This window comes from Urocitellus parryii, chromosome 9 (genome assembly GCF_045843805.1).
Source record: "Urocitellus parryii isolate mUroPar1 chromosome 9, mUroPar1.hap1, whole genome shotgun sequence".
Taxonomy (NCBI): Eukaryota; Metazoa; Chordata; class Mammalia; order Rodentia; family Sciuridae; genus Urocitellus; species Urocitellus parryii.
In genome coordinates, this window is record NC_135539.1 from 64877805 (window position 1) to 64894694 (window position 16890).

A 16890-nucleotide genomic window follows, 5' to 3' on the forward strand; every position below is an offset into this window, starting at 1 on the left:
TTGGCAAGCTCAGTCTTAATGAGTAACTGAAGTATAACAGGACTTCCACTTTAGGATTTTGAGAGACTTAAAGAATAAATACAATTAAAAGGCTTAGCATAGTATTTAATATGGTATGGTCAACAAAATATGAGTTTTCTTGTTAGCACAGAAATATTAGTGCCGTCTGTTCTTAATGACAGCTAAGTATGTTACCCTGACCAAAACTTTTATGAAAATCCTTGAAGCAGTCATTTTTATATCTTTGGCCAACAACAGGGCCATTAAAACACAAATAAGGTCACATAAAATTGTAACTCTAAACAAAAACTCTAAGCTTCAAACTGCCCGGCCTGAAACCTGAAGCTCTGCTGTTTAATGGGTGACCTTGAACAAGTTAATTGACCTTTCTGTGCCAAAGTGTTCTTATCTGTAAGGGAGGAAAAGTAATTATACCTACTTTATAAGGTAAATGGGTTAGTGAGCTCATATACAACTTACTAAGAAAAGTTCCTAAAACACAGTGAAGCTCTTTGTACAATCTACTCTATGAGTTACAATCTATACGAATTAAGCTGTCCTCATAAATCACTAAATTCAAAACTGCAGAACACAGACATCTAAGAGCAAGATCAATCCCCATATAAAACAGAGAAAACGAGAGAACATTTACCTGATGATAACGTTTTTCCATTTCAAGGATCCTGTCATGTAGATCATTGAAGATATTGGAAGATTCCTCTTGAAGCCGGTCCTCAAATTTCATTTGAAGAAATTGCTTGACAAACCTATAATCCTGCTCAAGGGATGAAACAATCTTAAAAAAAAAAAAGTTAAAGCATTATTGTAGAGAATAAGGCTCTCTGTGTAAATATTCCTGCACATTCCCTGTTTCTAGGCTTATAATCGGGTATCTGGTCAGGGGCCTGTGTTGCCTTTTAAGATTATTTCTCACAGATGGTGAATTACAATAATTCCATCTCATGGTGGCTAGGGTTCCAAAATGTATCTGCCAAATGAAGATAGTTAATTCATGTTGGCATTTAATCCCCATTGTGAGAAATTAAGGTGGGACAAGAAAGGGGGAGGTAGGGAGGTGGAGAGAGGGGATGTAAGGAAGGATATGGGCAAAGGAGATTAGAGGGAAGGGAGCAAGATGTGGCAGTGAGATCATGTGAACTGTGTCTTAAAGGAGGTACCCAAAAGCTGCCAGATGCCATTTCCATTTAAATCCTACTAGGTAGGATTAAATCCTACTAGGTAGAATTTAAATGTAAACTAGGTGTGTCCTAGTTTACATTTAGTCATTTGGACACAGTTGACTAAATTTAGTCCTTCCACTTTTAAGAATTTACACCACAGATTTACTGACACACAAGTATGCACAGTATTATTCATCACAGTAAAAGATTAGAAACTACCAGAATGTCTATCAATAGAGGAATAGCTAAATAGATGATGTACACTTTGTGACATGATGTACTTGTAAAGCAAATAAGGAAACTATATGCCAATATGGAATGATTTCCAATTATATTAAATGAAAAATAAAAATGAGGTTCATGAGAGTATTTACAGAATTATGCTACCTCACATGATAGTTTTATTGATTAGGATCTTTAATAACAACTCTTAAAATCTGATGTGTGTGAAATTCTCCCTCCTTTTTCAATCAAAAAAGATTCAAAAATATGATTTTATAATTTTTGAAGGATCATCAACAGAAAATGATCACAGGTGTCAAAAAATAGAGAGTAATAAGCATTTCAATAAATAAGTTGGTATATATAAGCATGATGTAAATATAAATCATGGCTTGCATTAATAATTTTTTTTGAACTGGGGAATGAACCCAGGGGCACTTAAACACTGAACCACATCCCCTGACCTTTTTTAAATTTATTTATTTTTTTTGAGACAGAGTCTTGCTAAGTTGCTGAGGTTGGCTCTGAACTTGCAATCCTCCTACCTTACCCTCCCAAGCTACTGGGATTATAGGCATGAGTACTTGGCTTGCATTAATAATTTTTAAAAATACAATGGTCATTCAGCTCAGTTTGCCAAAATGCTAATGACTTATTTTCGCAGTACTGTGGAAAATTAATCAGATTATATTGCTATATTCTGTGCATGTACAAAACTTAACAATAAATTCTACTATTACATATAATTATAGCAATAAAAAGGATGCATGCTAGCAAAAATAGATTATAATATCTAAGACATTTTAATCATTTTGATTCTCTCAATGAAAGATACATGAAGTCAAATGCCTAAAATTATCTTTGAAGTTTCAAAATAAATCCAGATTTACCTTCACTAACTTTTTTGTACAGGAACTCAACTCCTTTAGTGGCAAAATTTCACTAGAATCTGTTTGAGTAGCGTGGTCTGTGGTGAAAAAGCCGACCTTCAAATCATCTGAAATGTTAAATCTGAAAAAAAAATTAAACGTGCTTTATGCCATGGATATTTCCTTTGAAATGTTACTGCATTTATTTTGGGAGTAAATCATATTATATATCCTATTATTGCCTGTGCTACTGCTGGGAACAATTATAAATATATACACAGACATATTCCACAGAAAACCTTAAGATAATAGTTCTCAAAATGTGGTTTGTGGAATCTCTAGGTTATGGGTCACTGTATGAGGGAATCCATGAGATCAGAACTATTTTCATAATAATATTAAGACTGATTCTCTTATAAATGTTCAGTGGAGTTTTCCAGTGGCTACAAGTTACATAACAGCCTGACAGAATACAGAAACAGCCACGATAATTCAGCCATTTTCTATTAAGCTAGGCAGGAGAAAGATTTACAAAAATGTAAAATGGTGACACTTTTCTCATTGCAGTTTTTGTTTTGAAAAAATGGTTACTTTTTCTTTAAAATGTGTTATTGATCTTAGCACATAGTTTATCATTATCTTAAGTGAACTAATATAAATATATATTTAATATCTTCTTTAAATTTTTTCTAATTTATTTTATTTATTCTAATTAGTTACATATGACAGCAGAATGCAATTCAATTCATATTACACAAATAGAGCACAAATTTTCATATCTCTGGTTGTATACAAAGTATATTCACACCAATTCATGTCTTTGTACATGTACTTAGGGTAATGATGTCCATCTCATTCCACTGCCTTTCCTACCCCCATAATCCCCCTTCTTCCCCCTCCCCTTTGCCCTATCTAAGGTTCATCTATTCCTCCCATGCTCCCACCCCATCCCCATTATGAATCAGCATCCTTATATTAGAGAAGACATTCGGCATTTGGTTTTTTTAAGATTGACTTACTTCACTTAGCATTATATTCTCCAATCCCATCCATTTACCTGCAAATACCATGATTTTATTCTCTTTTAATGCTGAGTAATATTCCATTGTGTATATATACCATAGTTTTGTTATCCATTCATCTACTGAAGGGTATCTAGATTGGATCCACAGTTTAGTTTTGTGAATTGTGCTGCTATAAACATTGATGTGGCTGTGTCCCTGTAGTATGCTATTTTTAAGTCTTTTGGGTATAAACCGAGGAGTGAGATAGCTGGGTCATCACATTCACATCAGATAAAGCACTAATCTCTAGGATATATAAAGAACTCAAAAATCTTAACACAAAAAACAAATAACCCAGTTAATAAATGGGCCAAGAAACTGAACAGACACTTCTCAGAAAATATACAATAGATAAAGTATGAAAAAATGTTCAACATCTCTAGCAATTAGAGAAATGAAAATCAAAACTACTCTAAGATTTCATCTCACTCCAGTCAGAATGGCACATATTAAGAATACAGACAACAATAAGTGTTGGCGAGGATGTGGGGAAAGGGCACACTTTTATATTGCTGATGGGATTGCAAATTGGTGCAACCAATCTGGAAAGCAGTATGGAGATTTCTTCTTCTAAAATTTGAAGATGGCAATTACCAGTAGATATGACCAACATAAACTAAATCTTTCAGTTTGACAGTAATTTTTAAGAATATTGAGAATCCCAAGCCAAAAAGTTTGAGACCTACTTCTTTAAGATAATCCCCACACCATCATGTATTTGATTGTCAAACTCCATTTCTGAAAAATTGGAATAGCCTAGGTACAAGTCCTTACAACCCTCTAATGACAGGCATCTCAAACAGTAATACGAAGGCCAATTTTCTGGATGCACTCTCCCTGACAATTTGATTAAATTTACTATAACACCATTTGTGTCTTCATACATGTACTAATGATGTCCATCTCATTCCACCATCTTTTTTACCCAGAGATATGAAAAATTGTGCTCTGTATGTGTAATATGAATTGTAATGCATTCTGCTGTCATATATAACAAATTAGAATAAAACATTTAAAAACAAAATTTAGTACAACACTCTCTTTCTAAAATGTCAGCTACAAAAATAAATAAATAAATAAATGAAACATGAAAGCCCAAATAGAATCATCAGCTCTAAAGACAGAGTATCTGTGCTTCTTTCCTCCCTCATCTGATGACCAACTGGAGCAGCCCCTGATAAGGCCCCCCTCTCTTTTTACTTGCTGATAGAACCTCAAATGTGACCCCCCCCCCCATAGAACTCAGGGGAGATCTACCATATTCCCAGTGCCAAGAGTAACTCCTGTGGGACTAAGCCCACCATGGTAATCCCATTCTTTTTGACAGTGAATGGCCAGAACTGCGTGTAGAACATTAGGAATGGACTGCTGGGAATTGTAAAGGTTTTTTAGATTCCTTTAGAGAAAGTCACCAGTGGAGAGCTTTCTTCTGTGACTCTAGACATGGTCAAGTGTAAAAGTAATACCAAGCAGTATGGAGATTCCTCAGAAAACTTGGAAAGGCACCACCATTTGACTCAGCTATCCCACTCCTTGGTTTATACCCAAAGGACTTAAAATCAGTATACTACAGTGATGCAGCCACATCAATGTTTATAGCAGCTCAATTACAATAGCTAAATTATGGAACCAACCTAGATGTCTTTCAACAAATGAATGGATAAAGAAAATGTGCTACATATACACAATGGAATATTACTCAGCATTAAAGAAAAATGAATTTATGGTATTTGCAGGTAAATGGATAGAACTAGAGAATATCATGCTAAGTGAAATAAGCCAATCCTAAAGAAACCAAAAGTCAAATGTTTTCTCTGATAAAAGGATGCTGATCCATGGGGTAGGGGGTAGGGAAGAATGAAGGAACTTTGCATTGTGCAGAGGGGAGTGAAGAGAGGGAAGGGGCTGTGGGGATGCGAAGGACGATGGAATGACATTATTACTCTATGTACATGTATGATTACACTACTGGTACAAGAGGAATGAGAAGTTGTCCTCCATTCATGTACAATGAGTCAAAATGCATTCTGCTTTCATGTATAACTAATTAAAATGAATTTTAAAAATTAATTAATTGGGGCTGGGTTTGTGGCTCAGCAGGAGAGCACTCGCCTAGCACATGCAAGGTGCTGAGTTTGATCATCAGCACCACATAAAAATAAATAACTAAAAGGTATTGTGTCAAACTACAACTAAAAATAATAATGAATTAATTTTAAAAAGTAATGCCAAGAACTGTCAGAGCCATCCTTTGACCACAAAAGAGACAAGCCAGAGGACAAATTCAATACCTAGATGATAAGCTTTCAAAAAAGATGAGAGATAAATTTGACTGATTACTTTTACTATTGACTCAACTAGTTCTGAAACCTGTCATGCCTCTGGCCTTCCTGTAATGTCATGTAATAAGTACATCGGCTGTAAGCAGTCGCTGTCAACTGTAGCTGAAAGCATCCTAACTGATTCTCTAGCTATGTGACATTAGGAAAATTACTTCATCTTTCTGTGCCTTGGTTAAACAAGGAAACAATAGTGCCTATTTCACAGGGTTATGTGAGGATTAAGCATGTTAACACTTAGAAAGTACCTTGGTGTTGATATGTAGTAAGCACTCAATAAATATTACCCACTATTGGTGTCATGGTAGTAGTTACTACCCTGATGCTTTAAAACATAATTTTTTTCAGAATGAAGAAAACTATGAAAGCATAGCTATATTCAACTAAGGCTAAGTTGAAATAAACACTTCTTAATATTAAAAATAGTGATTTCCAATTAATCCCACTAAATTCTTGACTAACCTTTCATACATTCTTCAATATTACAATAACAGACCTTGTCCATGGCCTTAATCTGGGTGGAGAGGGAGCATCTGAATTTCAATTAAAATTTCTAGTGTTTTTCCCATAGAAAATTATATTTTAGAGGTAGTCCAATTTATTTTAGGAATCTATATATAATTTTCTCATGGACACAGTTGGGGGACGCAGTCTTCATGGGCCCTGAGTATCCCTGCACATTCTTTTTGGATATCACATGAATACAAAGCCATGACCAGTCTTTCTATAGGCCATTCCCAGAGTTGTTTATACTGAGCAACTTTGAGGAGTGAGGTAATGTCTTTCCCCTGCCAAGAAGGAGACTTGCTATAAAAATGGAACATGCCCCAGCTCAGAGCTCCTCTCCCTTGATTATATAGACATCTATAAGGGGTCTTTTGTGTCATCCCCATGGGAGTTGGGGGTCCTAGGGTATCAACACAAATCAACATGAAGCTTTGGCTACTGTTTTCCTGATAAAGCCCTTTGTCTTTGACCCAGGAATCTTGTATCTTCTGTCAAGGTCTGTGAAACAGTAATAGAAAAACTTGTTAGCTTCTATATAGGGTAAGATCTTAAACACCACACAGTCCTTGACAAGCATCTGACCCCAAATCCTCTCAAAAATGCTTTGCATATTGAATATCTTTTTTTTTAAGATCAAGATTCAGTGATTAGCTGAAAAGATCATCAATACTTGAGGCTCTGCGTGCCTAAAATTTATAACCACCTTTGAAAATCAATTATGAAAACCACCAGTAAATTATAATGATCGTGTTAAAATTAACTATGATATTATAATGCACTATTGTAATGAATGACTCATATGATCAAGATTAAACAAATTTTTCAAAGTAGTTTATAGCAAATTAGAAGAAAAGCAATTTTTAAGTGATGATAATATTAAATTTCAGGAAAATGTTCTGGCATTTTTCCCAGAAAATGTGTTTTGAAAAATTTTACTTCTCTTTTATGTTATATTTGAGAATCTTTTAGGACACAAAACAAAAATAAGATCATCATACTTTCTAACACGTGTCCCACAGAATTTAGAATATAATATAGAGGTTCCCTAAAGTTACTGTAAGTCTCTAAACTCTGGTTTTTGTTTGTTGGTTTGTGTTTTATTCTATAACTCCCATTATTTCTTACAGTATCTCACTAAAATATTGTTTGTGTTTCCACCCTGTTATAAGGATTTTGATAGCCTTCTTTTCCTAAAAAGAACTAAATTCAATCTTCTTTCTTTCCTTCAAATCTAAGTCTAAGCTAATTGTCTGAGATGCATGCATTTAAACACATAATAACTGAGCACCTACTGTTTAGCAAGTACTCTTCTTGGCACCTAAGATAATAAACGTGGACAAGGAAAAGTCTTTGTTCTTGTGAAACTTACATTCTAATGGGCTAGACACCCAGGAAACATGAACAAAATGCTATCTACTCAGAGGTAATTTGAACCCTCATCTCTCATTACATACACCCCAAGGTCCATATTCATCTATCACACATCTGCCAATTAAACATTCCCAAAATACATCCCTACCTCAACATCATCCTCAGCCTAAGATTAAATCTCCCCACATTTCTACCTGTCAAAAGCATTTGTAATTAATTTCTCTTTACTCTTACTTTTATTGTCACGTGGGGACATGTGAAAAAGGTGAAGAAACTAGATTAAAGAGACTCCCTCTGACCATATGTAAGACAATTTGCCCTTCAAATAAAAGATGAAACTATCATAACACAAGGAATCCAGCAATTCCTGCTGATATGAATGAATTTAAAATGATTGTATTATAATGGGGGCTCTAATAAGTGTATAAAATGATGAAATCAGAGAATAGCCATTTATCAACTACCATGAAGGTGACTGATTAAGACAGAAGTCACCAACGATGGCTAAGGCTGGCCAGTATAAATTTGTTTAGGAAAAGGAAATTTTGTGATATTTTCCAACAAAATAGTAACTTATTATAAAAGAAATAGTAGTAAATTTAAGATAGAGAAACTTGGAAGATCCAAAAAGGTCAAGGTTAGTGGGGAGAAAAACTAAACCACAGTGCACGCTAACACCGAAGCCCTGAGAAGAGTACAGATCGTCCCTGTGGCATTCCTGCTATGAATGCATGACCTGGTTATGAAGAAACATCACATGAACCCAGCTACAGCCGATCTTTCTGCAGAATGTAAAGTCTGTTTTTTTTTTTTTTAAGTGTCAAGAACATAAAAGACAGGGAAAGGTTGAGAAACTCTCCCAGACTGAATGTGTTCTATACCCTCATGGAAAGTTACGATCAGTTGACTGAAGATGAAAAACTCAAGCCTGACTAACAGATGAATCCATCACCAGATGGTAAATATCTATAGGGTCATATCCTCATTCAGAGGTGATCCTGGAGGACAGCTATAGAGGAAAATTCTCCCACTGAACAGAACTTGAAGTATTACATTTGGGTATCTACATTTTTGGGGGGGGATGAGAAGTGACCAGAAATACACATCTATGTTAATTTATGGGCAGTTACTAAAACATTAGCTGGATGGCCAGGAAGCTGGAAGGAACAAGTTGGAAACATTGGTGATAAGAAAACCTAGGGAAGGGCTGGGGATGTGGCTGAAGCAGTAGCGCGCTCGCCTGAAATGCGTGCAGCCCGGGTTCGATCCTCAGCACCACATACCAACAAAGATGTTGTGTCCGCCGAGAACTAAAAAATAAAAAAAAAAAAAAAAAGAAAACCTAGGGAAGAGTTATGTGTATGAACCATTTTGAGTGGGTACAGAAAATGCTCCCAATATGAATGTTCACCAAAGAGCATCCACTGCAGAGAATGTGGTCAATCTTCAGGTAAGCAGAATGAGGCTTCTCTCTGCTTTCTTTCTGCAGCCAGTGCTTGCTCAGTGGCTCTTGAACAAAATGCTCATGGTGGCAGGAGTGGAGTTCAACAGCACAGACTTTCCTTACTGAGGTGGGTGTGGCTAACCACCAAAAGTGCCGAGTGCCTCATCTGTCAACAGAAGAGATCAATACTGAGTACCCAACATAGCATTATTAACCAGCGATGATTGCCAGTTACTTAGTAGCAGGCTGATAATATGGAACCTTTTCCATCATCCTCACTGGGATACACATATATGAACTATATGAAATGTTGTGGGGCAGGTCGCTCAGAAAACACACAAAGTCTCAGTTTTGTCCAAATTGAAGAGTCTTTATTTAGCCAGCAGGCCAGGACTGCTCCCCGCAGGACCCATTTAACTGTTTCTGCAAGGAACAGCCTCAGCCTGAGCATTTTAGGTTTTTTAAAGGCAAAAACTACATTTGGGTTGACATAACTGCAAGCAAGCAGGTACAGAAGCTGAATTGGGCAGTTAGCGAGACAATGCAATGGGTACATTGGTATTTCTCATGGGACTTTCCAGGTTGACATAGCATCAAGCAAGCAGAGGGGAAAGGGGGTCAAAATGACCCTAGTTCAATACATGCTAGAGATTGGTTAGGCATAACCAATCAATCTCTGACAGGTACATTGTCCAAGAAAAATGGAAACCAAAGATAACAATTTTACATTATATAAGAATTGCCATTTTGAGTTGCCAAGTATGTTATGCTAGGTAACTATTAATGGGTACAGAGGTGGGGCTTTCCCACGGGAGAAGCAATTCTTACATGATGTGGAGTCTCAGGGTAAAATGGAGTCTGTTTGGTCATTGCTTAGATAGCCTGGCTCATAACAAGTTGGCATTCCCTGACCATAAAACATCTGCCAGAACCATCACATGTGAACTTACAGAACATCTTATTTACACATTCTGGTATTCTACACAGCATCAGTTCTGACCAAGAAACTTATTTCATAGCAAAAAAAGTGCATCAATGGTTTCATGCCCATGAGAATTAACTGATATCCTCACATAACTCACCACCCATAAGTGGTGGCCTAAAGGAAAAATGGAATAGTTTCTTGAAGGTTTGGTTATGACAGCTGAGAGACAAATCCATGAAGGAAGTAATTATGCCTTATAAAATGAAGTATATGCTGATCATTAGGTTCCTCTCACTATTACGCCTAAACACACACTCCCATAACTATTGCTTCCTGTCTCAGTAGCTTTATGAATTGCTGGTTTAGAGGCCTTGGCTCTCAAGGTTAGATTGCTTCCATAGGAAAACAACAATGATTGCAATGAAACAGATGAGACTGATGCTTGGCCACTTTGGAACCCTTATGCCATTGAAGCAGAGAAAAAGGGCTCATTCTTCTGGCTGATAAGATTGATTCTGATTGTCAAGGGACAACTGGATTATTGGTGCACACTGGAGTCAAGGAAGACTATGTCTGGAACACGGAAGATTCTCCAAAGGGCCTGTTAGTGTTCCCATGCCCAATTGTAAAGATTAATGGGAAACACACACACACACACACACACACACACACACACGTAGAACTTTTGAGAACTTGGGACCTTCAGGAATAAAGTTTTGGATCTCCCAGCTGGGTAAAGAACTTTGGCATGTCTACACTTTTCAGTAGGTTTCTTAGCCAGTGGGCAAGCAGTCCCAGCAGATCAGCTCTGGTTGCACCTTCTGGCAAGTTTCTTTGCCACCAGCAAGCAGTTGAGTTTCAGTGGCAGCCGTGTCCTCTCTAAAGGTCTCAATCTCAGCCTTTGGGTGGGGGTATAGGCATTCTAAATTCTTAGTTCCTTCCTTGTTTACTCTTCTTGCCACCTGAAGAATAGCTACATCTGCTTTGGCTATAGCTCTGCTCTTAAAGTCTTTATTTACTACCATGCCACGCGGCCTTTTACTAATCCATCTTAATATTTAATGAGCAACAGGAAATATTACCTACTCAGATTACTGATGAGGTTTCTGCCTCCTGTCTGGACTCTGAGTGCTTCATCAATATAATGAACACAAAGCCCTCTGAACTTTGCTCGGCTCTTTATATCCTACACTGCTGTACATTTAACAGACCTCGGTGGTTCCCCCTTCCAGTCTAGAAATGCAATCCTTTACTTTCCCCAGTACTAAGTAGGCTCCTTTTTACTAATCAATTTTATTCTTTATGAAGCTTGAACATGGATGTCCTTTCATTCCATCCTATTTAAGAAAAAGACCTTTGTAGGTGGTAGGTGAAGGAATATGGATAGTTTTTGATTAAATATTTATTTTTAGGATCTGACTTAGAAACTTGGAATAATATTTTTAGTTATTTCTTCTGTTGCCATAATATGATAATAATATACTCTGATATTTTAAAATGAAGTCTGATAATTTTATAACTTTTATTTTTTTTAAATAATATTAATACCTATTGATTGAGTGCTTAACTTGTTCCAAGTGCTTTGTTAAAGATGCCCATTTTCTCCACAAATTCCTCCAGTAATCCTTCTAACAATCTGATAAAAGATACAAAAACTTTCTTATTTTGAAAATGTGGAAACTGACGTTCAAAGAGAGAAAATAACTCATTGAATATCAAGAGCCTAGATTCTCTTGGGATTCCTCTTGAGTCCCTGGGTGGACAGACCCAGACTCTAAGGTCTCCCCAGTCCTAACTTCCTGTGTGACTGATTCAGAAAGATCTGGTTCATTCAGAACTAAGTAAAATAGCAGGTTCACTGCTTCCCCTCAACAAATTCCAAATGTCTCTAATTTTAGATGACAACCCCACTGCCTGGAATGGAAACCCACATCACAACAAATCAGCTAAGTGGTTCCTACACAGTCCTTATTTATAGTCTCAACAATTCTATCTTTGAATAATAGGTTGGCTGTTTTGCATAAAAACAGGAAGATAACAATCATGTTTTTAATAAAGCAGATACAAAATTAACATGTTAGCTTATTATAGAAAATGGATCCATGGATATTTATTAACACCACTTCCCACTGAATCCTAGAATACTCCACCTCACAAATGCTCATCCATCAATCAGTCAATAAAAATGGCATTAGATGTGCTCAGCCTCCACTCTGATGTACTGCCCAAGTGTTAAATAAGGAAAATACCACTTCCTTTTTTCCTCCTTGAATCACCAAACTGATGCATATCCCCACCACCACCCCCACCTTATAGACTTCTGTATGCATGCTCACTTCCTGGCTGATCTCACCAAATCTCACAGCTAATCGTGCCATCTCTGTGCTAATTATTCCCAGACTGATAGCAAGTAGGACCACTCTTTGAACTTCAGACTCATAACCGACTTTCTACTCAACAGCTCAACTGGATATCTGATGTCACTGCTGATCATGTCATGTCCCAAAGTAAGCTTATGACATTTTCCCCCAAACCTGTTCCTCCTATTATGTTCTTCTGCCTAGTTAATGACAGCTCCATTTTTCCAATTAATGGGGTCAGAAGCCTTGGAGCCTTTCCTCTGCCATGGTGGCTCCTGTACCTAGAATCAGACCACATGATCATCCTTCAGGTGGGATAGAAACAGATTCTTCTGTTTCTGTCCTTGTCCTCATAGTCTATTATCAAAAGTTGTTGGAGTCATTCTTTTGAAAGATAATCAGATAACATCATGCCTCTGGCTTCCTACTTCATTCCAAGTAAAAGTTGAAGTTCTCCTTACAGTAATCTAAGGCCAGGCACTATGTCTCTGAGCCCCATCTCCAGCCTTACCTTACTTTCACTATTCCCTGTCCCCTTTTCCTGCCACACCGGCTTCCTGCTTTTCCTAGAGTACGGACGCACTGCCATCCACTTCCTGCTCTCTACACGGATGGATTTGTCTCCTGACACATCCCCCTTGAGCCTGCAGATCTTCATTCCAGTGTCATTTCAGAGATGCCTTCTAAAATCACAACCCCTCTCTCCACTTGCCGCACACACTTTACTCTCTCCCCTGCTTCTGTCTCATCTTTAGCACTTAATCACTATATAATTTATTGTATAGTTTACTTATTTATCTAGTTTGTCATTAGTTCCTGACTCAAATGAGGACTTCATCAAGGCCAGACTTTGGTCTGGGGTATAGGCTGCCATCTCTCCAGTGCCTAACCCTGCTACCCTAAGCCTCAGACCCCCGGATTTCAGTCAGAACTTGAGCCTCTCCCACTCATATTGGGGTACCAGTCTGCTCTCCCAAGCCCTTTGAATGAAGAGAAATCAATCTGGGCATCAACAGCTCCTTGGCTCAGTTAAGAGGAAGTTCATTGGGCACCTAGCAGGTCTATCTGCCCCTGGAGTCTGGTTGGTGTGTTTTGTAGGGGAGCTACGGTGCCATAGAATGCCAAGGATCCAGGGTAGGAAGTAAGCCACTGGAGCAGGTTAGACCCCAGTGCCTCTGGTGTTTGTCCTGAGCTACCTCTAATATGTGCTTTTCTCAGCCACCCCTAAATCAGGCCAGTGAATACACTGATCCGTTTTAACAAACAGACCCATTTAATATAGATGACCCAGGGAGCCCCGGCTCAGCAGGACTGGGTCAGTCCTGCTTCTTGGGTCAGTCCAGCTCTGGTCCTTCCTTCTCACTCTGGAGCTGTCTCAATGTGCTCAGTGTGAGGGGCTTGCCTCTAAGACCTGGCCCCATGAGGCCTCTGCCTAGATGAGTTCTGAGTACTCTTTCTTACAGCAGCTAACCTAATGCCATGGTGGCTTAATGATTTGTAAAGGTTTTTGTGAAGAAAAATACATTTTCTCAGAAATATTAGTTCTACATTACCCAAATGAACAACAGAATGAGAGCAGAGGGAGCCAAGAAAGATAATGAAAGGGAGGAACTATAAACAAGGATCATGGGATAACAAGTAATTTTACTGTCAAATGCATATGGTGCTGCTTTGTTCTGATTGAGTATTTCCCTGGAAAAATCATGTTGAACTCCTGACTTCCATGGTTATGACATTAGGAGTTGAGGTCTGTGGAGGTGATTAGGTCCCAAGGGTGGAGAACTTATGAATGGGATTGTGCCTATATAAAAGTCAGGTGGGGGGAGGCATGGGTGGAGAGTAGGGAGTTGGGGGACAGCTTCCCTGCCCTTTCTACCATGACAGGACATAGCAGGAAGGTGCTTTTATGAGGAGGGTAGGGCCCTTACCAGACACCAAATCTGCCAGTGTCTCAATCTAGAACAATGAGGAAGACATTTCTGTGATTCAGAAATTATCTAGTCTATAATATTTTATTAAAATCTGCTGACCTGCATACCTTCTATGTATGTCCCTTTTCTAAAGGTTTTCAGGATTAGCTCATTAAACCTTCCCTAAGATCTGATACCACCAGTTATCCGTGACAGTTCTGCTTCCTCACATGTTGAAGTTTGAACATCAGAGAAGCATGCTGAGGCAGCATTAAAGCAGGGTTCATTAAAAAGGGGTAACATAGACTTCTCCCAGGAGGGAAAAGGGGGGCACAGCTGGTATCCCGATATCCCAGAAGGGAGGTGTTCTGCCCTTTTTAATATGTCCTAGGTGTCCCTTGTTCTCCTGCCCTCTTCCCCTTATCTTTCTCCTTCCTGCTTATGTGACTAGGCCCAGGAAATGCTGAGTGGGCTGGCCAAAAGGAGGTACATAGGCGGGCTGAAGGAGGAAGGGCACGATGGAGCAGCCCAGGACACATTAATTAACAACCTTATCGATCCCTGTGAGGAGGGGCAATTCCTGGGACCCGGTTACCTTATCAACAGGTTGGAGCAGGGGCAGGTTCTTGATAAGGACTCTGAAGAAATTTCAATCCCTCAGGGGACGGTTTCCAACTTCCTGGCCTCACTCAAAATTGGCCTCCTGGATCCGACCTGACTGATGTAACTCTCTACACTGACTGCCTGTCTAATTCTGGCTTCAGATCTATGGAGTAGACACTATTCATCATCCTAATCGCTGTTTTTCAGCCGAGGTAACTGAGCAAAGTACCCAGAAGTTAAGTAGCTCTCCTAACCCACAGGTCCTATGAGAACAATGTGGGCAGGATTCGAGCCTCAGCAGTCGGGCTCCGGAGTCATGCGCTTAGTAGTGGTACAGAAAGAAAGCCAAGCCCAGGAGATTGTGCAGCGCCGCTGAGAGTCCCCAAGGCAGGGATGCCCGGGCCGCGGGTCACCTGGGGTTGAACTGAAATTGTTGAATCGCGAAGTCAAGGTTCTGGATGAGCTTCCAGCAGCCGTGCGCCCGGTGCCACTCCTCCGGGGTATCTGTCGGAGCCTCGGCCATAGCCGCTGGCCAGGCGCCTCCCGCTGAGTTTCTAACCCACGCGTCAGTTGCCATAGCGACTCCCCGGGAAACGGCAAAGCGCGGGAATCGTGGGCGGGGGCGGGGGCTGGCAGGGAGCGCAGCGCACCGGGAGTGGGGCGCTGGGCTGGCGCTCGAGTCCTCCTCTGCCGCTTCCAGTGCCCCACCTGACTCAGGGCTTGGCGACGAGCGGGGGCTGAAACGTCTCCAAGCAAAGCTGCACCCCTGTAAATAACACTGTTGCGCCCCATCCCGCCCCCGGTCCTTCTCTGCTTCCTCCCTTCCCAGGACTCTGAGCTCAGCCTCGCTCCTGCACCCCACAGGAGAGGGAGGTTTGGGTTTCTGAGCTCCTCTTCCTTCGCCAACACCCCTCTCAACCCGATTGTGAGACCCTGGCGTGGTGGCTCTCCTTTATAGAGACTCCCACGTTGTGCTAATGGGAGGGTGAAAAGTAGTGAATCCCTGTAATGAGGACGTTCGTGGCATGAGCCAGGGCCTCATCGCCTTGAGAGGCGAGCAGGTGGCCTCATAAATTGCCTACACCTGCTACTTGACCACCCGTGTAGGCAGACCTGGATTTAAAAATTTTCTTGGCAGAGATTAAGCAGGCCTGTATTTCTATTTAATATGAAAGTCAGAATATAAGGCGTTAAGTATATTGTGTAGCGTGGGATTCAATTTTATTAAGTTTCTACCAATAAGAGAAGTTTATTATGGTGGGGGGTGGGCAGGCACCAGGGATTGAATTCAGGGGCACTCAACCACTAAGCCACATCCCCAGCCCCATTTTTGTATTTTATTTACAGACAGGGTCTTATTGAGTTGCTTAGCGCCTAGCTTTTGCTGAGGCTGGCTTTGAACTCGCGATCCTCCTGCCTCAGCCTCCCAAGTAGGTGGGATTACAGCCCGTGCCACCACATCCGATAGAAGTTTATTTTTAATGGTGAAATTTTTGTTTATTCTTTGGTTTCTTTTTTTTTTTTATTGGTCGTTCATAACATTACATAGTTCTTAATACATCATATTACACGGTTTGATTCAAGTGGATTATGAACTCCTGCTTTTACCCCGTATACAAATTGCTGTATCACATCAGTTACCCTTCCATTGATTGACATATTGCCTTTCTAGTGTCTGATGTATTCTGCTGTCTGTCCTATTGTCTACTATCCCCCCTCCCCTCCCCTCCCCTCCCCTCCCCTTTTCTCTCTCTACCCCTTCTACTGTAAATCATGTCTTCCATTTGTATTCTCTTGACTTACCCCTCCTTACCTCTTATATGACATTTTGTATAACCCTGAGGATCGCCTTCCATTTCCATGCAATTTCCCTTCTCACTCCCTTTCCCTCCCACCTCTCATCCCTGTTTACTGTAAATATTCTTCTCAAGCTCTTCGTCCCTACCCTGTCCTTGTTTACACCCCTTATATCAAAGGAGTCATTTGGTATTTGTTTTTTAAAGATTGACTAGCTTCACTTAGCATAATCTGCTCTAATGCCATCCATTTCCCTCCAAATTCTATGATTTTGTCATTTTTTAATGCAGAGTAATAC

At 39.6% G+C, this 16890-nt stretch overlaps 1 protein-coding gene across 1 annotated transcript in view; it reads right to left on the reverse strand.

Moving 5' to 3' along the window:
* Positions 1 to 15318, reverse strand: part of C9H10orf67 (chromosome 9 C10orf67 homolog) — a 125120-nt gene extending 109802 nt beyond the window's left edge. Inside the window, exons 1-3 of the mRNA XM_077802929.1 lie at positions 15209 to 15318; positions 2294 to 2414; positions 653 to 796 (exon numbers count right to left, since the gene is read on the reverse strand). Of these exons, the coding sequence (XP_077659055.1) occupies positions 653 to 796; positions 2294 to 2414; positions 15209 to 15318 (375 nt within the window). The remainder of the gene's footprint in view (positions 1 to 652; positions 797 to 2293; positions 2415 to 15208) is intronic.
* Between the last annotated feature and the right edge of the window lie 1572 nt (positions 15319 to 16890).